A 25,081-nucleotide genomic window follows, 5' to 3' on the forward strand; every position below is an offset into this window, starting at 1 on the left:
TCCATGGTAGACCAATAGAAACGCTGGTCGCGTGACCGAAATACGCATGCGGCCAAAAATACGCATAAAAATACGCATAAAAACTTCCGGAACGCAAAAATGACGTCAACGCGTGCCGTACGCGTAAAAATTTACGCATGCGTCACCGGATGCGTAAATTTACCAATATAGTATCATAGGCCTCTCCTCAGTGTGGCCGGCTAAAAAATATCCTAAAGCCTCTCAAAGAAAGCATTAGACTGATCATAATGAAAGCCCAGAGAAGGCCAAATCTAAAAGGAAACAGCTGGCACACACTGTGGAGAGCACCAAAGCAAGAGGATGGGGGGGGGGAGGGAAAAAGGGGGAGGGAGGACAGGGGAACAGGGGGAAGGGGAAAGGGAGGGGCAGGGAGGGAGGGGAAGGGAAGAAGGAACCGGCCTCACCATGGATCATGAAAAAGCCAAAATGAATAAAAACACCAGGTAAAAATAACAACCCCTGATGGCATCGCCAATGGTTTACAAAGACAGAAACATGGGCCAACAAGATCAAAACCAACACCACTGAAGCATCGAAAGTTAGCACAAAATTAAACACAAAAACTCAAATCATAATCTCGATTCAATGTTGGCCCATGTTTCTGTCTTTGTAAACCATTGGCGATGCCATCAGGGGTTGTTATTTTTACCTGGTGTTTTTATTCATTTTGGCTTTTTCATGATCCATGGTGAGGCCGGTTCCTTCTTCCCTTCCCCTCCCTCCCTGCCCCTCCCTTTCCCCTTCCCCCTGTTCCCCTGTCCTCCCTCCCCCTTTTTCCCTCCCCCCCCCATCCTCTTGCTTTGGTGCTCTCCACAGTGTGTGCCAGCTGTTTCCTTTTAGATTTGGCCTTCTCTGGGCTTTCATTATGATCAGTCTCATGCTTTCTTTGAGAGGCTTTAGGATATTTTTTAGCCGGCCACACTGAGGAGAGGCCTATGATACTATATTGGTAAATTTACGCATCCGGTGACGCATGCGTAAATTTTTACGCGTACGGCACGCGTTGACGTCATTTTTGCGTTCCGGAAGTTTTTATGCGTATTTTTATGCGTATTTTTGGCCGCATGCGTATTTCGGTCACGCGACCAGTGTTTCTATTGGTCTACCATGGATCACATGATTTAGAGCAGTTCCCCATCAGGTCCTCACCCCCTGTCAGGCATTCTCATTGGTTGTTGCGATTTCAAACTCATTGGTTGATTGTGTAACTGACCACTATTTAAAGGAGGTGTGTTTTATGTTTAGTGATAGCAGTATGGCTTGACAAAGGACGTCAAGTTCGAAACAGCGGGCTGTCGCCATTGCTACATTTTTTATTATTGACTGAATGTCATTTTAATGACGTTTGAATAAAGAGCTTTTTACTACATTCGGTGGTGCCAGCTTCGTGGAATTTTTGTTACTGGGTCACTAGGTACTGTGACCATGAGCTAAGGCACACAAAGGTCTTCTTGCATGGGTGCTTCTCCATTTTTGTGAATTGTCCAAAAAGTAGGTGAAAATGTGCTAACAAAATTATTGTGAGTAGTTTCTTGCTTGCTGGTGGATTAAAAGGCAGGTGTGAAAATATCACCTAGGAAAAAATCACCTAGGAAAAAAACTCAAGAGAAAAGGTTAATTGCATATGGGCCCTAGTACTTAAAGTGGTCTAACACCCAGCATTTCAACTTTGCTTTAAAAGATTGCTTACAGCTTAGAAACTATTATGCCAGATTTTTTTTAAGCAGAAATTCACTGAATGGGTTAAACATGACATTTTAGTGTTGCATTTAGCTAGAAATCCGTGTCTGTGCTGAGGTTTAGATACAAATGTATCCTTGTTTGGAATGCAAATAGACCTCTGAAAAGCCTGTCTGGGAAGCCCTCTGTGCTCTCTCAGAGAGGTGTTTGTTTATTTACATTGTCAATAGATACTTTTGTATCCAAACCTCAGCACGGATGCGGATTTCTAGCTAAATGCAACACTAAATTGTCATGTTTAACCCATTCAGTGAATTTCTGCTAAAAAAAAATCTGGCATAATAGTTTCTAAGCTGTAAGCAATCTTTTAAAGCAAAGTTGAAATGCTGGGTGTTAGACCGCTTTAAGTACTAGGGCCCATATGCAATTAACCTTTTCTCTTGAGTTTTTTTCCTAGGTGATTTTTTCCTAGGTGATATTTTCACACCTGCCTTTTAATCCACCAGCAAGCAAGAAAATACTCACAATAATTTTGTTAGCACATTTTCACCTACTTTTTGGTATTTTTTTCGATTGCAGAGTACTGAAAAACTAGCATAATAGTTTCTAAGCTGTAAGCAATCTTTTAAAGCAAAGTTGAAATGCTGGGTGTTAGACCACTTTAAGTCATGCTAGAAGATAGTCATGAAGAAGTCATGGACATAACTTGTCCTGAAGAAACAATGCAGAGCTTGTCTCCTAAATAAAATATCTGGTATACGGCACTAACAAGACTTTCTACAGTGTGATTGAATTCCTCCACCTAATTACTTTGCAATTTGACAGGTTAACAAAAAACAACTTTGGGCTTGATTCACATAGCCGTGATATCTCTTATCACGGTCGGGCTAGCGCTATAACGCGCGTAACGTTTTTTGCTTGCAAACGTGAATTTGTGTGTGAAATCGCGTTTATGCGTGAAAACGGCTGCTATTTCGTGCGTAAATTTCGGTTTGCGTGCAAAAACCTTTACGCGTGTTATAGCGCGTGCAAAAATGCTATCGTGACCGTGATGAGGTTATCAATGCTTTGTGAATCAAGCCCTTTGTCTTGCAAGTGAATATTTAAAATACTCGATAGGCAAGACAGATAGCTCATGGTAACTCAGAATGGGACCAACCAACCCTCTTACCAAAAAATCTATGCTAAATAGGGATTAGCCTTCTTGAAATATAAGGTATTTGCAAAGTCACTATGAACTATCTGAATACTCTGTAATACTCAACTGCCATAGTCCTCCGTATGCTAAAAGAGGCGCCATGGTAATTTGGGTGCCAGGTGAAGCTGCTAATAGAGTATCGATAAAATTACTTATATACTACTACTAGGCACTGGCTAATACTGACAGTAGAATAATGTTACTTTTTCCCGATATTCTTCTATAACTTCACCTAACCCTCTTCTCACACTGATCCAACCTCTAACTACTGCTAACAATAACCTAGCCCCCGCCAATCCTTCTGCAGATATTTGCACCACCTTCTTCAAATAATATTTGCAGATTCTGCAAAACCAAAGTCTGGCTCCCAAATTATACACTGGGCACTGCTACAAACCACAATTATCATTCTGGTCTATGCGTCACCCATTTTTCTAGCCAGCCACCAGTATCCAAAGTACCTGTTCTACAAGTCCTACCTCAAAGAGTCATGTTAATTCATGCCTTGCACTGATGGGGAGCAGAACTCTGAAACAGCCTCTTGGATTAGTATGGCTCTGTAAAATGAATATATTTCCTATGGAATGAATGGCGTGCATGGGTGCATGAAGTGGGTTTTGAAAGTGTGGGCATGCTGAGACATTTTTGAAGCTCCTATGGTGTTTTTAATGGTTTTATACAGTGCTTTGATACACACTCTTGATTAGTTTGTTCACAATAAAGTAAATTTTGATACTGACAAGGGAGGTCTGGTTTAACTTTTTTCATGTTGTGGTGGTTATAACAGATTGTGTTTGCACTTCTGGCGCAAAAAGGTATGATTTGCATATTCGGCAGTGTTGCATCATGGGAGAACTTTCTTGTTCACATAAAGCTAAATACTTAAAAATACCTTTCTATTTTAGGTAGGCAAATTCATATTATAGAAACCAATTGTGTAACTCGGTGGATGTTAGGTACATCATGATAGTTCCACACTATCTGCTGTCAACCAGAGATGGTCAATGAGAGACAAATAATGTTACTTGAAATTAGACTAATCAGATTAACTTCCTACTAAAAAAAGATTGGTCCAATATCAATATGGCAGCACGGTGGCGTAGCAGTTAGCGCTCTTTCCTTGCAGCGCTGGGTTCCCAATTCGAACCCCAGCCTGGTCAACATCTGCAAGGAGTTTGTATGTTCTCCCCATGTCTGTGTGGGTTTCCTCTGGGTACTCCGGTTTCCTCCCACATCCCAAAAACATACAGATAAGTTAACTGGCTTCCTCCTAAATTGGCCTTAGACTACAATACACACTGTACATACATATAGATATATGACTATGGTAGGCATTAGATTGTGAGCCTCTTTGAGGGACAGTTAAGTAACAAGACTATACTGTATATACTATGTACAGCGCTGCGAAAGATGACGGCGCTATATAAATACTAAATAATAATGATAATATAAAGATGCTTGCAAGTCAAAATGATTTGCATTTCATTGACCATAACAGCTGTATACAATTCCCTTCAGCTTTATTTAGCAACTATTCTGGCAGATAACTGAACTAACTGATAAATAAGACTGAAATCCATGTTTCAGGGCGTCATGTTCCTGGAATACCCTCTGAAGATGTACAAACTGAAATAGCCATTTTATTACACCTGTTTCTGGTGGTACTGGTTAATATGAACTATTAGCCTTTTTTTACCAAAACAGAAAGTACTGATGGAAATGAGCAGTTACTGATGGACATATCAGGTACTGGTGGAAATGAGCAGGTACTGATGGACATAGCAGGTACTGGTGGAAATGAGCACGTAGCAGTGGAAATGAGCAGGTACTGGTGGAAATGAGCAGGCACTGGTGGAAATAATTAGGTACTATTAGACATGAGCAGGTACTGGTGGACACAAGCGAGTACTGGTGAAAATGAGCATGTAGCGGTGGAAATGAGCAGGTACTGGTGGAAATGATTAGGTACTAATAGACATGAGCAGGTACTGGTGGACATGAGCAGGTACTGATGGAAATGAGCAGGTACTGGTGGAAATGAACAGGCACTGGTGGAAATGATTAGGCACTATTAGACGTGAGCAGGTACTGATGGAAATGAGCAGGTACTGGTGGAAATGAGCAGGCACTGGTGGAAATGATTAGGCACTATTAGACGTGAGCAGGTACTGGTGGACATGAACAGGTACTTGTGGAAATGATCAAGTACTGCTGGATCAGTATCATGGCTGCCATGTCCACCTTCTACTTGTGGCACTTCTCTCTTTGATTGCGGTACCCCTGATAAAACCAAAGCAACAAGCTAACATGTTAAAGCGTATCTGAAATTCCATGTGGCATGATGAGATACACATGGAAACATGTAGTTCTAGGCCTACTAAGACTTTTTGTTTTTAATTTCAATTTTTTATTGCATTGTAAGTGTTAAAAATACAATACTGCTATTATCTATGCATATGAGCCAGTCAAACAATAGTAGAATTCAGGTGAGTTCTCCTGAAATGTATATAGAAGGCATACCACTTTTATTTGGAAGAGAAAAACAGTGATAGAATTTTAGTGTTAAAAAAGTTCAAAGGGTTATTACTTCTATTTTTTTTTCTTTGCAGCTGAATGAAGCAGATTTTACATTACATTAGACTGTCATCACTGCTGTTTAGAATTCAATCTTAAAAATTAAGCTTTTAAAATTAAAATAGGAGACTCTAATCTAAGTTATTAATGTTTTATGTACCACTAGTACTACACATGCTGTTCAGTTAATTATCAGTTTAGGTTAACTGAGCCTGGGTTGACTTCCAAATTCTACCCATCAAAAATTGTGAAGAAACTGATTGTGCTGGCTATAACATCTAAATATGAAACTGAAAATTCACCTGTGTCACCGTCCTAACAAACTGATGTCAACATTGTTGTCTTCAGACCTATATTCTGACTTCTGGGAGCTACTGGTTTTCCCACATAAATTAATAAGTTGACCTTGGTAAATCACTAAACACAGATCTCTTCCTTGTCATAAAGTAGAAAATGTTTAACTTCTTCATGTGCAACTTTGGTAATTTCAGAATAAGTTAAACTCAGATTCCAGTCTTACCATTCTCTAGTACTCTTTAAATACAGTAAGCAATGATTAGACCATGGGTTTTTTCCACTGACTATATCTGCACACCGATCGCCGCCACCCCGTGCCGATTTGCAGCTATCCGCGCCGCCACAGAGCCCCCTCCCCTAGACCCCTGCGCTGCCTGGCCTATCAGCGCCAGGCAGCGCTAAGGGGTGGATCGGGTCTCCCTTAGACGTCACGACGTCCATGACGTCAGTGACGTCATCCAGGAAATCGCGTTCTTTGAACGGGATTTCCTGATCGCCTATCGCCGGAGGCTCGCTACATGATTTAAAAAAAACAAAAAACGGCAGCGCTGCCCCTGGCGGTTTTTAATAGACCGCCAGGAGGGCTAACACTTTTCTGTATTACTCATAACTAAAAGAAAAAACCTTTTCACTGTGGTTGAGCTGAGCTGGAAGCATTGACTTACTCCCAGTACTGTTTGCTAGGAAAGTCCACTTCTTCCATGACTGTAGTGTTGGCCAAGCAGGTCATGTTGTTTTGTCCCACCCAAGTTAGATTCACAGAGATGATATTATCAGCCAGTGAAACATTGCAGAACCCTGGGTAAATACAAAATCATGGATGTTTATGATTAATGGAGATCAGTTTATTCTTAACAACATCATTACTGGAGCAACACAGTCCAAAGTAAAATTTTTTTAACTATGACACAAAAAGACTATGATATAAAAGATTATACTGGTAAGAATCCGTACACATCATGTAAAGGTGTTATATAATGGTTATATGATATAACAGTTTTCATATTATCATGTACATTCTGTGAAGATTTATCACAACCAGTGCAAGGAAAGTTGGAAAACAGGGGCAAAAGTGAGATGTCGAGATTCGAGATAAAAAATTCTGATTGGTCCCTCTGAGTGACCACTCCCCTTTTGTACTGGTTACATTTTTTAAACATCTTATGAGCCCACTAATAAACAGATGGTAAGTGTACTTTCCTTCATGCATAGTTCATGTATTTCTGTCTTTTGTAGAGACCTAGGGATATATTTATATTTGGTAACTAGACTACCTCTAAACCCCCCCTTTTCCAAACCAAATCAGTCCAGTTTGTCTCACCTTTCTGGGTAAGTGAGACCTTTCATTCTCTTGATTTATTTAGTTGTAGGTCCTTGGGCTACCTAGGTAACTTAAAGAGGAACTGTCATGATCGCTGCTGCAGCAGGTATTGCTGGAAGTAGTAGTGCTGCAGCTCAGGCAGTTCTGATCTCTTTCCATGCAAGCTGCATAGCTTTGTCTGCCTTTCCCTGCTGTCAGCTTGTGACTGATTATCATTCACCTGTGTGGGAATCTGCATGTCTGCTCCCATTGGATGACCTCAGTATAAAGATCTGCTTCCTGCAGGACTCCTCGGGTTTTCATAGCTTCAGTTTAAGCCTGTCTTGCTGTTGCTTCAGCCCCCGATCGTGTTTCTTGTTCTAAAGATACTTTGCTGGTCTTTGCATCATATATTGGTTCATTGCCAATATATATGCATACCAGCACGTTTATTATTTTCCTTGTATTCGTGTTACGTTGATACATCAGTGTCGCTGATATATACGTACACGAACTGTTTATATCCTGTGTTCAGTTAGTCTGTTCCAGCACGTTTTGGTGGTTGCGCGTATCGTGATCACCCGTGCTGAGCTAGTTATCCTGTTCCTGGTCCTGTTTGTGGATTGCGTTCATCTCTGCGAGGAGATAACGAATCCTTCTGAATCCTGTCCTGTTACCGTTTGTGGATTGCGTTCATCTCTGCGAAGAGATAACAAATCTTTCTGAATCCTGTCCTGTTACCGTTTGTGGATTGCGTTCATCTCTGCGAAGAGATAGCGAATCCTTCTGAGTCCTGTTCCCTGTATCGTTCCAGTCCTAAGTCAGTGTTCCTGCTTATGTCATATATCGGTTCATTGCCGATATATACATATGTTAGTCAGACGTTACAAATAGTTTCATTGATAGCTGTAATTGTAATACGCTAGGAAATCATACTTATTGTATAATTATCTGTGTTACGTTCATCTATCTTGATCCTGCTATTTCCTGACTATCCTGTCCTGTCTTTGTGAGGCACGCCATCGCTGCAACGCATTGGCTGCCTCATTCCAGTCTGTTTTATTGTGGACGCTTGCTGTCACTAAGTAGTGGCTAGTTAAGCAAGCGTTCATTCTGTCTACCTGTCCTGATCTCCTCAGTTCTGGTTTATGCGCTCAGCGCTACTTTGCGCTGAGACGTTATAGCGAAAGTATTGTTTGTGGCTGTCGGATCTGCAGTGGCTCTGTGCACCACAATCTCCTATTGGAGTCAGTCCTCCCCTCCACTATACTAGGGATAGCCTGTTTCCTTGTGCTAGTGTGTGTAACTCCTTCACGTCAGCTCATGCGTTGCATGCTGACTGTGGAGAATACACCACCAAGCCTTACATTATGAAAACCTCATTACCAATCCCCATTGTGGGGGGGGGATTCCCAGAAAGTATGACACTGTTAATTATTGTTCCTGTGCCTTTAAGAAATTTGAAGAACTTAGCTCTGAAACAGAAAATGAGTTTTTCTTTGAATGTGCCAGGTTCCTGGCCAATCCTGATCTCCAAGCGACTCCTGTTTCAACCTGGGCACTCCAGCTAAGTTATATTTTATTTAAAGGGGAATTGTTTCAGTGGGCATTTGATGTTCTCAATCATTCCGATTTGAAAGAGAGACCGCTGGAATTTCTAGCGTTTGTGATCCATAACTGGTTGCGCATAGATCCATTGCCTTTTCCTCTAAATGAACTCCTGGCAGCAGGCCAATCAGCTGCTCCTTCAATTGTTTGCAAAAATGATCAGCAAGCAGAGAGTGTTCCTGATCATTTTCCTGCAGCTTTGAATAAATCACCAAAGGCAGCAGGGTCTAAGGCAAAACGCAAACGTTCTAAGAAACGTGTCCGATCTGCAGAGTCGTTATCCTTAGCGACTGAGACCTGTAATGAGATTCTGCCATTAACAGATAATGAAAAGCAATTGTCTGTCAGGGGAGTTAAATGGACTTATGAAACTACTAATGAACTTTCATCACTGGCTAGGGAAAATAAAGATTTTTGTTTAAAAGAATTATCTGAGTATGATTATGAGGAGATATTACAGAGTATTGAACAAATCAACTTATTTGTGAACCAAGGGAAGTTTGCATACAGTACAGTTCAACACTTGCTACAGGTATTGGAGAGTCTTAAGAATAAGGAATCTGCCAATCACCTGCTAATTAACCCAATACATGTGCCTGCCACAATCATATCTGCAAACTGTGATCAGCCGGAATGTTTCGCTGTTAAGTATGCATGGGATCCTCCATTCGAGAGGGGAGAGCTGGAAGCCCTGGTCTGTGAATGGAAGAATGATTCAAGTTCATTTTGTCAATTTTACAGTGCAAAAAGTGAAATGGTATTGAATGCATGCATTAAGTCAGCCTATAACCTAATAGAGACTGGTGTGTGTAGGTATGACTGTGTGGCTCCTTTGATTGATGTGTGGGAACTGATTTTGGATGATTTTTTTGTGACTCCGAATTCGCAAATTTGGCGTTCTGACCCACCTGCTTCAGCACCTTTGGCTGATTCAGCAGGTGATTCGGAGCTCTTTTTGTGTGAAATTGGAGTTCCTGCAATTCCACCCTGTACCATAGATAACTCAGTGTTACTTCCCAGTAAAGCAGAAGCCACTGATACTTTCTTAACCTTGCCCTGCACAAATTTCTCAGCAGAGAATCCAGAGGTCCTGCTGACTTCTGAGTCCAGCCTAGCCAGTACTCATGAGTCTTTGTTCAGTGAAACAGACACCAGAAAAATCTTGCCTGCCTCTGCAAACACTTCTGCAGAAATTACCTGTGTTAATAAAGTTCAACTCCTGTCTGATCCAGCAGATGCCAATAGATGCACTACATCAGTTTCCGAGTCCCAGCAATCCTGTCTAGAAACCTCAGAACCCCAGCATCTGAATTTCCCAATTTTACAAATGAATGGTGATTCAGATGAGCAAACATTGTGTCTTGATCTTCCTGTTTCTACACCTCGCTCTAGTTTCGTGAATAGCTCAGAGCATCTGCTATGTGAACCTGAAATCGCAGAATTATTACCTTGTTCAGAAAATGTTCCAGTAAATTTGCCCTGTATCGTGAATAGCTCAGAGCATCTGCTATGTGAACCTGAAATCGCAGAATTATTACCTTGTTCAGAAAATGTTCCAGTAAATTTGCCCTGTATTGTGAATAGCTCAGAGCATCTGCTATGTGAACCTGAAATCGCAGAATTAGTACCTTGTTCAGAAAATGTTCCAGTAAATTTGCCCTGTACCATGAATTGTGCAGTAGATCTCTCCAATGAAGCTCAGGTCACAGAATCCTTATGCTGTCCAGCAGGTGCTTCCATGGTTTTGCCCTGCAATATGGACTGTTCAGTGATCCTGTCCAGTGAAGCTGGAGTCGCAGAGTCCTATGCTTCACCCAGTACTTTGGATACTTCAAACCCTCTAGCAGAAGACTCTGAGGCACTGCTTACCTCAGTGGGTGTTGCAGCAATATTCACTTGTTTAGCAGCTGTCTTAGAATTAAAGTCCACTCTAAATAAACTTGATGAATCTTTGTCTGATGAAGCAGAAGTCATTGAAATATTGTCCTCGCCAGCAAGTGTCTTAGATACCTTGCCCTGTACACAGTCTGATTTAACCAATGTTGTTGAGTCCCTCTCCAGTGTTGTAACAGCCGAGGAACTCCAGCCCTGTCCTCTGAATGTTTCAGAAGCCTTGCCCAGTAACATGGATAATTCTGATTCTCTGGTCAAAATAATAGAAATCTCAGAAATTCAGTCCGGTCTGATGAGTGTTCCTTAAACCCAGCCCTGTATCCTGAAAGATTCTGGTTCTCTGGCCGCTGTGGCAGAGGTTCCAGAGTCCCCTTCCTGTCCAGGGAATCCCTCAGTTTTGCCTGGTCCAGTGGGGGCTGCTGCAATACTGACTTGTTCTGCAGCCCCTCATGAGCTCCAATCCAGTGTATTAGATGGTTCTCTGTCCAGTCCAGAGGAAGTTGTGGAGTCCCTATCTGGTTCAGTGCATACATCAGAAGATTTGTCCTGTCTTGTTAGTGCCCCTGAACCTGATTTGTTACTGACTTTGCTGGAATCAGCGACATCTAAGTCTGATCCTGCATTCTTGTGTGAAAGTCCAGTAGTTGCGAAGTCTAGTCATGATGATTTTTTTTTGGCCAGTCCTGGTTTTGGTCCTGTCTTGGCTGACCCTGAGGCTCACAGTTCCTTGACATGCCCAGAGGTTTCTCTTGTGCCAGTGTGCCCAGATGTTCTTTGTGTGCCAGAATGCCCAAGTGTGTCTAAGGTGTTAGCGTGCTCTGATGCTTCCTTAGTGGGAACATGTTCTGATGTTGCCAGTCTGCCTGCATGCCCAGAGATGGTTCTGGTCTCTGAAAGCCCTGATCTTGATGTTTGTCCCTGTGGCCCTGACTCGGGAATTGCCCTAGGTTCCATAGGGGTTCTTGATAGTTCTCCATGTGAGCCTAAGGGGCGTTCTGACCTATGGGGGTCTCTTTGGAGCTTCGAAGTGTTCTGGGAGATCTCTGAGGAAACTTGTCCTGGTGCCTTGGACTGGTTCAACAGTGGGTTTTGTGTTGGTAAAGACAGTCCCGGTGGGCATTGCAAAGGCTTTGGCGTTTTTGAACGGTTCCTGGAAGGCGGTGGGTATCGCTCAGGGAGTTTCGGAGGGCTTTCTTCTGGAAATCATGGTTCTGATGGGTCCAGTCTTGTGGGGACTGATTCTGGAATTTGGTCTTGCCGGGCTGTCCCGGTCATCATGAATTATCAGTCAGACTGTTTTGTTGGGAATTTCAGTTTTGAAAAGCGTCTGGAATCCGCTTTTAAAGGGGGAGGTACTGTCATGATCGCTGCTGCAGCAGGTATTGCTGGAAGTAGTAGTGCTGCAGCTCAGGCAGTTCTGATCTCTTTCCATGCAAGCTGCATAGCTTTGTCTGTCTTTCCCTGCTGTCAGCTTGTGACTGATTATCATTCACCTGTGTGGGAATCTGCATGTCTGCTCCCATTGGATGACCTCAGTATAAAGATCTGCTTCCTGCAGGACTCCTCGGGTTTTCATAGCTTCAGTTTAAGCCTGTCTTGCTGTTGCTTCAGCCCCAGACCGTGTTTCTTGTTCTAAAGATACTTTGCTGGTTTTGCATCATATATTGGTTCATTGCCCATATATATGCATACCAGCACGTTTATTATTTTCCTTGTATTCGTGTTACGTTGATACATCAGTGTCGCTGATATATACGTACACGAACTGTTTATATCCTGTGTTCAGTTAGTCTGTTCCAGCACGTTTTGGTGGTTGCGCGTATCGTGATCACCCGTGCTGAGCTAGTTATCCTGTTCCTGGTCCTGTTTGTGGATTGCGTTCATCTCTGCGAGGAGATAACGAATCCTTCTGAATCCTGTCCTGTTACCGTTTGTGGATTGCGTTCATCTCTGCGAAGAGATAACGAATCTTTCTGAATCCTGTCCTGTTACCGTTTGTGGATTGCGTTCATCTCTGCGAAGAGATAGCGAATCCTTCTGAGTCCTGTTCCCTGTATCGTTCCAGTCCTAAGTCAGTGTTCCTGCTTATGTCATATATCGGTTCATTGCCGATATATACATATGTTAGTCAGACGTTACAAATAGTTTCATTGATAGCTGTAATTGTAATACGCTAGGAAATCATACTTATTGTATAATTATCTGTGTTACGTTCATCTATCTTGATCCTGCTATTTCCTGACTATCCTGTCCTGTCTTTGTGAGGCACGCCATCGCCGCAACGCATTGGCTGCCTCATTCCAGTCTGTTTTATTGTGGACGCTTGCTGTCACTAAGTAGTGGCTAGTTAAGCAATCGTTCATTCTGTCTACCTGTCCTGATCTCCTCAGTTCTGGTTTATGCGCTCAGCGCTACTTTGCGCTGAGACGTTATAGCGAAAGTATTGTTTGTGGCTGTCGGATCTGCAGTGGCTCTGTGCACCACAATCTCCTATTGGAGTCAGTCCTCCCCTCCACTATACTAGGGATAGCCTGTTTCCTTGTGCTAGTGTGTGTACCTCCTTCACGTCAGCTCATGCGTTGCATGCTGACTGTGGAGAATACACCACCAAGCCTTACAGAAACTGTAGTGAAAATAACATAATGAATAAAATTGGTTATTTTTACAATATTTATTTATAAATTATTTATTGTAATTTTGGACTATAAGACTCACCTTTTTCTCCCCCAAAAGTGGGGAAAAAGTCACTGCGTCTTATAGGCCAAATGCAGGGACTTCCTGACTTGAGAACACCTGCCAATTTGAAACTCAAACCTACCGCAATGTTGGGGACTCCCTGTACTGTGCCCAGGCAGAGGAGGACACAGGGGCACAACTGGAGGACCCAGGGGGACACAAAGGGGCATAAAGGAGGACACAAGGGGGACAAAGAAGGACACAGAAAGATACAAGGGGTACAAAGGGGCATGAGGTACAGAGGAGGTGTAATCCACAAGATGCCCGTTTACCATCGATGCACCAGGTTTAGTATATATTTTTTTCCCTGGTCTTTGTTCTCTAAACCTAGGTGTGTCTTATGGTCAGGAGCGTCTTGTAGTCCGAAAAATACGGCAGTTAGTGTTTGCCCATTTTAAAATCTTTCCTCTCTTTGATTTATATTTGTAAATGTATCATTGTTGTTGACATCTTTATTTCTGCCAGAAGATGTATACAGGATGTTCATTTAGTGTGAGTTATATGCACAGAGGGAGATACTTCTGGCTTGGCAGCTGGAAAAAGCTGTTATTTTCCACAATGCAAAAGAGGTTCACAGACTGCAAAGGACCATGGTCATGACATGACACTGTGGGAGGGGTTTCACCACAATATCAGCCATACAGATGTCCCTAATTCATTATTCAAGAAAAGGTAAAGATTTCTTGTGGGAAAGAGGGTATCAGCTACTGATTGGGATGAAGTTCCATCCTAGGTTGAAGTTCCTCTTTAGGTAACCTGACTCCAGATATGGCCTTACAGGCTATACATACAGAAGCAGAGGTATACAAGCTTTGAATATGAGAGAATAAATAAGTGTGATTGATATGATAAAATGTATTTGTTATATACAGAGCTTCCTAACAACTCCAACTATGTTAACTGTAGGGATGATCATAAGCTTAGATGACAGTCTGTCATGCAGGCATATTGTACTATTATACTCAAGCCTTTTTTTTTTTGGCCATGAAATCCATAAACATGTTTTTGTCATCCATAAAGATGATTGGCTCGCTATACCCCTGATGCCCACTTATCAAAGGAGAAATACAATTATTTGTTGCAATATAAATTATCACTTTTACCTCTTAGCTAAGAATTTCTTGCAGTGGCAGGTATAAAGTAATGCCGTACAGAGTTTTAAAGAGACTCTGAAGACTCCCTGAAATGAGGTTTTTATTTTAAAAACCTCATTAACATTATAGTCCGACCTAAAACACCACATCCCCGTGGCTGAAAACCCCCCTCGATCACCCCAAACTCACAGGGGTACAGGGCAGGCAAAATCCACGACTTTCTTGGTCGTGGATTTTGCTGCTCATGGAGGCAGAGCTTTCGGCTGCAGCTCTGCCTCTATGCGTGTCAATCAGCGCGTATCTCCGCCTCTCCCCCGCCCCTCTCAGTGAAGGAAGACTGAGAGGGGCGGGGGAGAGGTGGCGATCAGCGCTGATTGACACGCATAGAGGCAGAGCTGCGCTGCCTCTATGCGGAAGTTGCCTCCGTGTACCCCCTGTGAGTTTGGGGTGATCGAGGGGGTTTTCAGCCGCGGTTTTGCAGTGTTTTAAGTCGGACTATAATGTTAATGAGGTTTTTAAACTAAAAACCTCATTGTAGGGAGACTTCAGAGTCTCTTTAAGAACAAAACAGAAACAGATTAGAAATTAGGTGCTTTCTATTTATATACAGTATAAAAAAGTCCTACCTCGAGTAGTTTTGCTGCATTTGGCATCTGCCCAGCTGAAGCAATCAGACCAAGGTAAGACACTTTGAAAGGAGGCAAACATATAATACAAGCTATAGGCAATGATGACATTGTAGTATATAGAAACTAATGTTGTGATGAGAACCATAGTGATGCCAACACCTAGGAGAAATGAAATATACATTTCAGATGTGTTAGACCCAAAAGTTAAACATTTCAAAGTAATCCACCAAAATATTATTTATTTTAACATAAGTGAAAGTTCTATTTTTATTGACATAAAAAAAAGTCAACAGCACTACAAGTTCCAAAGATTTTAGCTGACATGATTTCAACTTTTAAGGGTTTGTATATATTGATATGTATGTTAGCACTAACTCTTTAGAGCTCTACTTTAAGAGAGAAAAAACAGGGAACTAAAGTAACAGGGAACATGACCACAAGTAACCCCCAAAGTGTGTAATAAAAGACAAAAGGCAAAATTATCATAAATAGTAAAATAAAGCAAAATACAAGCAAAAGTTTCATGATTGCTGCTGGATCAACCCATAGGACTTACATATAATAATAATAATAATAATAATAATAATAATAACAATAATACTTTACAGTATTGCAGCATACGTAATCATATAGTCATATAAAAAAATCATAAATAACAAATGGGGACCTTGGGTATCTAAAATGCCACATATAACTCAATCTTTAATAAAACACTGAGTTATGTACTTTTCATCCAAAAGGGTACTGTCCTCAGCTTATGTATTTAAAAAGCCTCTTTTAGCAAGAGAAATTTCTCATGATTACCACCCCTCTAAGACGAGCAATGAGCTTGATCACCATTCCGCGTAACTGAAGGACTTGGCAAACTGTACTGCCACAGATTTATTCAAATCCAAAGCAATTCCTTGTGTTTCTGGAACCATAGTTTGAAAGGTCCTGTGATATTGACAACAAAGGTTCAGGGATACTTCAACATGTACACACAAAAATAGGTTGTACATGAAAAATAGCCCGATAAGAAATCTTTTGCCAGTATTTGGCTGCAAAGATTTGGGCCCCTGAATAATAGAATTGCAAATATTTCAATGTGCACATTTGAAACAACCTTTTTTGGAAGGAAACTGGATTTTCCTTCTTCGCTATTATAGTTATAGTATAGTCCTCATTCAGTAAAAGAGATTAGTGAGATTAGGCCATATATGCTGCCAATGTGTCAATCTCCTATTTGTTTCATTTCTAACAATGCAAATGAATGTAGCAAATGCCAAAATATTATCTGGGAGGTAAAAAGTTGCTCTTCTTCACAAGTCTAGGAATTCCTGTAAGATCGCATGAGTTGGTATTCTTAAAAAGTTTGGTTAAGCTTCAATATTCTCTTGAATAAATCCATTAAAAAAATTAAAGGGACCAAAGCTTCAAGTAAGATAAAATGATAGTCCCTTGAAAGATTAAACATGGGTTTTTCTTGGACTCCCTCCTGGCTTGCATGGATTGTGTAATGTCCCCTCTCCTCACAACCCCTCCGTGAATGTTTTGGCTCTGGTTACATGGACAGATACTCGGCCTGTTGTTTGGCTAGGACCCTGATCTCTAGCCGATGAGGGATTTTCAGTAATTGGTTCACCATCGCCAGGGGCGTTGCTAGGATCCAAAGAGATCCGGGGCACCTTTGGGCACTCCAGCTGAAAAATGGGTGTAGTCACACACCAGAATGTGGGTGTGGTCATGGGTAGAGCCAAATGTACATGAACTTAACAGCGGTCTTAGTAGGCCTGCCCAGCAAAATGTTGGATGAAGCCCACCTCTCCATTAATAAAAAAAAAAAAAAACATGCTGGGGCATGCAGGATGCTGTGTGATGCCATGCTGGGTGCTGTGGTGCCACTATGGGGAATGCTAGAGCTGTGGAGCCTAGGGAGCATGCATTGTTGTGTGTCCTCACTGTTCCTCCCCCCCCAACTCCCCCCTTTCCCCAGCAGAGTAGCAAAGCAGGAGGAACTACTTATCTCCTCCATCCTCTCTCCAACATCCTCTGTAGCTGGTGATTCTTCCCCTACCATCCAAGAATCAGACGCTAGGAGCTCAAGCTTCTGATTCCTTCTCAGACACTAAGGGGAGAAGCTCAGAAGAGATGTCTGCAGAATCTGGAGACCAAGCGGCCTGCCGTTGCCTGATTCTGCCTGGGGGACATAAAGGGGATCCCAGAAAAAATCTGAGGCACGTGCCACTGATCATTGGGGCTAGCAACGCCCCTGACCATCTCTAGGATTTGTCAGATTGTTGTGAGGTTTAGTGACTTTAGCATGATGACAGGGAAATCTTCCTCTATTCATTAAGCCACTTACCCATGAGAATACTCTCCCTTTAGCATAATTCTGGCACACTGCCTTAAATTTCTATTGCCTTCACCGTATCTGAAAATATTAATGTTTCAGTGTCTATCTTACCAATCTCTTTCTTAAATGAGCCCTCATTGTTCTCAAGCTTATCTTTAAAGTTGCATTCTAGTTTATCAAGTTCCTTGTTCACTTTTGTTAATTGAACCTTAATCTCTTCAATTATTAAAACCATAATAAAGACTAAAATATCAGTAATCATGAAAAAGCGGTGTTTTTGATGGAAACAAAATTGCTTTGTCATCTTCTGGTGTTTAACCCATTCGCGTTCCGTCGTTTTCACTTGAGAAATGTTCACCTCCCATTCATTAGCCTATAACTTTATCACTACTTATCACAATGAACTGATCTATATCTTGTTTTTTCCGCCACCAATTAGGCTTTCTTTGGGGGTACATTTTGCTAAGAGCCACTTTACTGTAAATGTATTTTAACAGGAAGAATAAGAAAAAAACGGAAAAAATGCATTATTTCTCAATTTTCAGCCATTATAGTTTTAAAATAATACATGCCTCCATAATTAAAACTCATGTATTGCATTTGCCCATATGTCCCGGTTATTACACCATTAAAATTATGTCCCTATCACGATGTATGGTGACAATATTTTATTTGGAAATAAAGGTGCATTTTTTCCGTTTTGCATCTATCACTATTTACAAGTTTAAAATAAAAAAATATAGAAGTATTTCATCTTTACATTGATATTTAAAAAGTTTAGACCCTTATGTAAATATTTACATGTTGTTTTTTTTATTCTAATGTTTTTTTTTTTTATATTAAACATTTTATTTGGGTAGTTTTGGGAGGGTGGGATGTAAACATGTGATTTATAATGTAAATGTGTGTTTGAATTTAATTTTTTTTACTTTTAGTTGTAGTTTTACTTTTTGGCCACAAGATGGCGGCCATGAGTTTGTTTACATGACGTCACTCTAAGCGTAACACACGCTTAGAGCGACGTATGGGGTACGTTACAGCCAGAAAAAGCGAAGCTTCCGAGAGAAGCTGTCGCTTTTCAGCGGGGGAGAGGAATCAGTGATCAGGCACCATAGCCCAATTCACTGATTGCCTGGCTAACGAACCGCGGGCTGGGAGCGCACGTGCACATGCGTGGTCGGCTACGGGAGCGCGCGGTAGCGTGCATGGCCCCTGGACGTAGTTTCTACGTCCAGGAACCAAAATAGGTTAAGTACACATTGGCCTCGATTCATGAAGCATTACCACATTCGGTAATGCTGAAAACAGCTGACCGAGCACTGAGGCTGTTACCGCATGAAAAGCTGAAGTTACTGAGCAGTAAGGTAAATTACCGACATATGTGGTAAATACCTCAATGTCAGCAAATGTCAGTAAATGTCAATTCATAAAGAATAGATCATGCGGTAAAAGCCTGAAATTTTACCGACACCTTTGGTGCGGCGAAATGAGAGTGGAGACTGTGCAATACTGTGGGAAGCCAGCATGACTCAGACAAGCAGAGAGGGAAAAGCTATGACTGATGGGAGCAGAAGCCAATACAGCCCCTGTCTCCTGCAAGTTGGGATGATGCATTTTGATAGGAAGCCAAGCCTTCTCCAGCGGGTCCAACTTTCCTACCCCCCAGTCAGTGAGCAGAGAGAACGGAACAAAAGAAGTTTCCTCTGCCTCCCTTCGCCAGTTTAACCTCTTCTGTTCCTGTTTGAAAATGCAGAGTAGCTAGTGAAAAAATAATCTAAGCAGGGCATGTGCAAACTCTCCTGGAAGTTTATCTAAGCTGTGGCAAATAAATAAAATGTTAAGAAAGACTAATAGACAGATTCAAAGCTAGCAGAGAAAGTATAACAAATAGTAAAGCAAAACATGTACATCTAAAGGGATATCAGGATGCCTTCAACTAATTTAACAATGTCTCTGCACGGAGTTTAGAATACTGAACACGGTAAATTACTGAACTTCTACTGCACCTATGAACATTTTTATGAATTAGCACACAAAAGTCTAGAATACCGAATGCAGTGATTTACCGAGCACTTTACATTTCTCACACTGTGCTCTATGAATCGAGGCCATTGACACTGCTTCCATGTGGTATCAATAAATATTACACTGTTTGATGAAAGGCAACTGGACGCTACCTATTGAGGGAGTGTGCAGGTGTGGACTGGCTGGGGAGGGGGGGGGCTCTATCCACCAGTATGCTTCTTAGTTCATGTTCTCCAAGTATTCATATGCAAAAGAGCACTAGGGGCGGCTGACTCAGTCTCTAAATCTTACCAATGGATTCTAACATCAATGTATGGAAAATATACTCCAAAGAGAAATTACAGCAAATATCGCTGACAACAATATCCTTATCCTTCTGGGTGTCACCAAGGCAAAAAGTGAGGTGATATGGGCAATTAATACATTATAGAGTTTGTAAGCCTGTTGATTCCATGCAAAGCTAGAAATATATTTTGCCTTTTTTAGCTGTTGTTTCATTAATCAAATGCGGACTGACGTAGTTTGAATCTACTTCCAGCAGGTGGTGCTGCCGCTCTGACTGGATGAAGATTCAGCATCCCGCCGCGATCATGCACACCCGAGAGGGGAGATTAAGCTGTCTCATGACAGCTGACATCTCCCCTCAGTGATCAGGAACCATCGCGATTGATCACTACAGAAAAGCTGCGGTAGGCGGGGAAGAAGAGGATGCACTCACCTTCCTGGCGTTCCCCTGACGATCGTCACTCCCCTCCGCTCTGGCCGGCATCTCTGCTCGCTCTGACTCTAATGTCTGGAACTGAGAGTCAGTGCGAGCAGAGATGCCGGCTAGAGCGGAGGGGGTTAGAGCTGCTCAACGCAGGACCCAAGGAGGTGAGTAAAGGCTTCTGACTGTATTGGGGACACATGGCCAACCAGTGGACACAAATGCCTAGCTATCTAAACTGGGGATCCGGCTGCCTAACGCACCCTCCCAGGTAAAATACCCTGGTCCTTAAGGGGGGTTAGGCTGCCGGTCCCCAAAAGGTTAAACACATTTGAACATTAACCAGCAGGAGGAAAAGTATGCTACAAACAAATATGCTACATTACAGAAGGCACCGCAAGATGTAATTTTGTGCTTCCATGATGGCGCACTGCGCTTCTATTGCACCCCTTTCTCTTTACTCGGGATGATCGGAAATGTCCATTTCCGATTCCCATATCTGCAAATGCCAATTTCTTTTACCGCGGTATTCTGACAATAATGCAATTTCTGATTTTCAAAATTTTCTAACGGTAAAGCAGAAAATCGGAAATACTATAGTATGGGACCAATCAGAGAATGCCGTCAATTTTCAGTTTTCCCGCAAAAATTCGGAAAATCAAAAATACTTGGTAGTATGGAACCAATCAGAAAATGCGGTAATTTACCACGAAAATTGAGTATTTCTGATTTTCCATTTTACTGTGAAAAATTCTGAAGATTGGGAAAACTCAGTTAGGCCTCTCGCGCACTACATTTGATTCCGGGTTTTTTTTATTCCGATTCCGATACTGCAACGGTTTTTAATCGGAATAAAAAATCGGATCGTATAAACAATTCGGAATCACATGTAGTGCACAAGAAGCCTAATATTGGACCAATCAGAGAATGCGGTAATTTACAGCAAAAATCGGAAAACTCTGAAATTTTAGGCCAATCAAAAGGCTCCGTAGTATAATTACTGTGGCAATCCGATTTCCGGCACAAACAGAATAACTCCTGGGCTTTCAAATAGGTCACATTGCTTTGTGGCATGAGGGCAGGAAGACAGAAAGCATGTGTCTCTGTAAGGAAAGCTGCTTGAAAGGAGCTGTGTATGTGCATGGCAATCACCCCTACCACCGCTGCCATCGCAGCAGGGCCCAGAGGCTTCGGGGCCCCTCTTCCTATTACTACCCAACCACAAGTGCAGCCAATTAGCAAAAAAAACCTTCCGCTAGCTCACAAATATCATTCCCAAGGGGGCCTCAAGCTATCATTTTTGCAGGGGGGCACTATTAATTCTAGTTATGCCCCTGGAGCTGTGATTCAAGCACACTTTATTGCAGGAAGCTTGGATATTTTTCTTGTCAGTGAATGAACACAGCCATTAAAAAATGAGTCAGTTTCAGCTTGTTTTTGACACCAATCCAAGTACTTTCCTAGACTGTGACAAAGCTGAATGCTTGGGCTGGCTTGCTGTGGTTACACAACCTATTGCTATGGCACAGTTTTACATGCCAACTTCCTCACATCTCTATTGAAAACAAAACAAACCAAGGCCAGCAGTACACAGGCCACACAATACAAAGCAGCTAAAATCAATATCTCCTATTGTTTGCAATGAGACACAACCATTGATCACATAGGAGAAAAATCTCACCATTTATTGTAGGAACAAAATTGATGTTATTTGTTAATGTATTTTTCAGTCCATTGAAATATGAAAGCCCTCTGCAGAGTTCATCTCTTTTTTGCCTACTTCCCTTATGTCCCCTAATAGCATAGTTCAAAGTTGCAAAATATCTGTATTTTGCGCTTTATTTGAGCAGTATGTGCTTTGCACTGAGCTGCTACAATACTGCTGAAAGCAAGGCTCCTCCTTGTATTCTACAGAAATGGGACAATCAGTCAAGTGCCTCCCTGTATTGGTGATTTGGTGCACTGCAATTATGTAACACACCAGTTCTACTTATTCACAGTAGTGGCCCGAACTGTTTGCCTGGCAAATAGTTTGCGATGAACAAGGGGTGTTCCCATTCACATCCGCAGGCAAACACTTGCCATGTTCGACCCACTCTCTATACATTATAATGGAGCCAAAAATTGACCCTTCACCCTAGAGTCAGCAGACACATGGCAGCCAATCAGCTATCTCTCACACTTGGACCCCCCCCCCCACCCACACCTATAATAACTATAATACCAGCACAGCAGCCATGTTTGCAGTCTGTATTTGGCTTCTGTGCTAGGCAGATCAAGGAGAGTGTGCTGCTGACAGGGAGAGTGTTAGGTAGGCCTGTATTCTGTGTCCTCAGTGCAAATTTGTGCTGCTACCACAGTGTCCTGAACAGCTAAGCCCTTCTTAGGGCTGGTTCATTATTTTTCTTGCTATTGTATTGCTGTTCTGTGTCCAGTGCACAAGTTAGCTGTTGGAGACAGGTCTGCTGGTCCTAGTAGTGCACTGACCATAACCTAATAATCCTTCACCACCACTACTGGCATCTAGTCTCCACTACTGCCACCTATATAATGCCTCAGTGCAAAATCATTGTTTTTTTGGTCACTTAACTGCAATTGAACTACCTCAGCCTGACCATAGAGGCTGGAAAACGACGATCGCCTGCACTCCCACGAACCTGCACACAAGCACGGTCGCCACTACACACCACTACACAAAGATTGCTGCCAAGAGGACTAACATTTAGGAGGTGTCAACTAGTTAAAACAAAGATATGCTCACCTGACATAATCACTAAAGGTCTGTGCGGCTGTTTACGTTGCGTTAAAAGTGGCATTTCATCTGTCAGTGTGAAGCTGGCTTAACCCTTACACTACCAGATGGACATGTACACATGCTGGACAGTTTAAAACACTTTATTCTACCAATTTAGTAATGTAATGTGATTTCTGCCCTTTAGAGATTAAAGCATGACTCTGAGTCAACTATGCAATTTTTGGTGCACAGGGCGCTATTGCGGACGGGAATGCGAAGAATGATACACGTGGCCAGGACCGTGCAGGTGCAGTTGCCGTCGACTTACAAGTTGGTGGAAACTAAACTGCACCATGGTGGGCGAACAGAGGATCGTTGAGTACAGGCGTGGGACAGGACAGCTGCAAGGGGCTGGCAGAAGCCCCAGGTAAGTGCAACTCTTTGTTTTTTTAAATGTTTAGTTTCACTTTAAAGAGGAAATGTAACCAAGAATTGAACTTAAGTTCATCCCAATCAGTAACTGATACCCCTTTCCCACAAGAAATCTTTATCTTTTCTTGAATAGAACCCTGGGGGGGGGGATGCAGGGGATAACAGCTGTTATCCAGTATGCAACCAGTATGCATATGTATGTCTATGACAAAACAAAAACAAAAAAACAACCTTTTAGCCTATTGCAAAGTTAGTGGGTGTGGTTATAAATAATGGCAGATAGTGCTGTCTAGTTTTTTTCATGCCTGCCAGTAGTAAAGATGATGACGTACTGGCTCATTGTGGATCAAATAACAATTACAATGCGAATATCAATCATTTATTTTTCTATTTTTTAACTTCTCACTTAAATTGCAATAAATTGATTATTCCCCCCCCCCCTCTTTTCACTAAAGTTCAGGCTTGATTCACAAAAGGGTGCTAAGTGTTAGCACTGCAGTGAAAAGCCACTTTGCATGTGCTAACATGCTTTGTACATGCTAACTAGGGTGCTAAGTAGTTAGCCCATGCAAACTACTTAGCACCGTAGTTAGTACATGCAAACTACTTAGCACCGTAGATAGTACATGCAAAGTATTTAGCACCATAGTTAGCACATGCAAACTACTTAGCACCCTAGTTATCATGGTGCTAAGTAGTAGTTTTCATGTGCTAACTACGGTGCTAAGTAGTTTGCATGTGCTAACTACGGTGCTAAGTAGTTTGCATGTGCTAACTACTTAGCACCTTAGTTAGTACGGCCAAAGCTTTTAGGCATGCTAACTATGTTAGCACCCTTTTGTGAATCAAGCCCATCCTCTTTAAGAGGGAAGCCTATAGATGGTCCAGAAGCTTCCTCCATCCCTCTCTAGCAGTTGGAGCCCCATAACCAGTGAACATGGGCTTTGTAGAACAGTGCACGTGGCTGCCCTCCCATCACTGAACGAGTGCAGATTTACTGCACAGGCCCGGGATGTCTTGCGCCTATGCCGCAGCATGGAGCCAATTGTTCCCGCTCATTCACAGACAGGAACAGGACCGCAAACTTCCAAGAGGTCCCAGCATTCATCAGTTGGATGGTTTGGGGGCAGACATGGGAAGCTTCTGAAGGATCCAGAGGCTTCCCTCTACCGAGGTAAGAATCTAGCATTTTTGTCCTAACAATCTCTCAAGAATATGAATGTGCAAAGGACAAATGGCCAATTACATTGCATTATTGTGAAATAACTGGAAGAAGAACTCTGCTAGAGTGAAATGCATTTGACAAGTTCACTTACTGCGGACTCTAATTACAAACTTAACTTCTCACAAATAATCAAAGTTTTCTTCATGTACAAAATATGCGGTACTGTTTATGTTATTATTACAGTCATACTGTTTGTTACATGTTACAGTATTGTATAAATTGGTGAAAGTAGTTTAACCACTTCACCTCCTTCAGCGCGAGTATCTAAGTTCCTGTATATAAACAAATATAAACACGCGTAAACACTTGGTTCCGGCTTCTATTTTTAGAACACACTAACTCTGTATCACCATCTTGTGGACAAAAAGTAAAACCACATCCAAGTACCCTATTATACACCTTCCCATAGAAAAATGAAATAAATTTTCATTATTTTTTAAAAACCCTTGGAGGTGAAGTGCTTAAAACAGCGTAAAACACATTGCAAATAACCAAATGAACATTGTGTATACTGTATGACCAAATTCAGATTGTCTGAAAGTAAATCATTTATTCACACGATCCAGTACACATGACTTAAAGTGATACTGAAAT

At 41.9% G+C, this 25,081-nt stretch overlaps 1 protein-coding gene across 1 annotated transcript in view; it reads right to left on the reverse strand.

Annotated features, from left to right (window-relative positions):
• Nucleotides 1-25,081, reverse strand: part of LOC137528275 (sodium- and chloride-dependent neutral and basic amino acid transporter B(0+)-like) — a 102,757-nt gene that overhangs the window by 35,901 nt on the left and 41,775 nt on the right. The window contains exons 4-5 of the mRNA XM_068249568.1: nt 15,028-15,189; nt 6,436-6,568 (exon numbers count right to left, since the gene is read on the reverse strand). Coding sequence (XP_068105669.1) covers nt 6,436-6,568; nt 15,028-15,189 — 295 coding nt within the window. The remainder of the gene's footprint in view (nt 1-6,435; nt 6,569-15,027; nt 15,190-25,081) is intronic.

The sequence above is a fragment of the Hyperolius riggenbachi genome, chromosome 8, assembly GCF_040937935.1.
Source record: "Hyperolius riggenbachi isolate aHypRig1 chromosome 8, aHypRig1.pri, whole genome shotgun sequence".
Taxonomy (NCBI): domain Eukaryota; kingdom Metazoa; phylum Chordata; class Amphibia; order Anura; family Hyperoliidae; genus Hyperolius; species Hyperolius riggenbachi.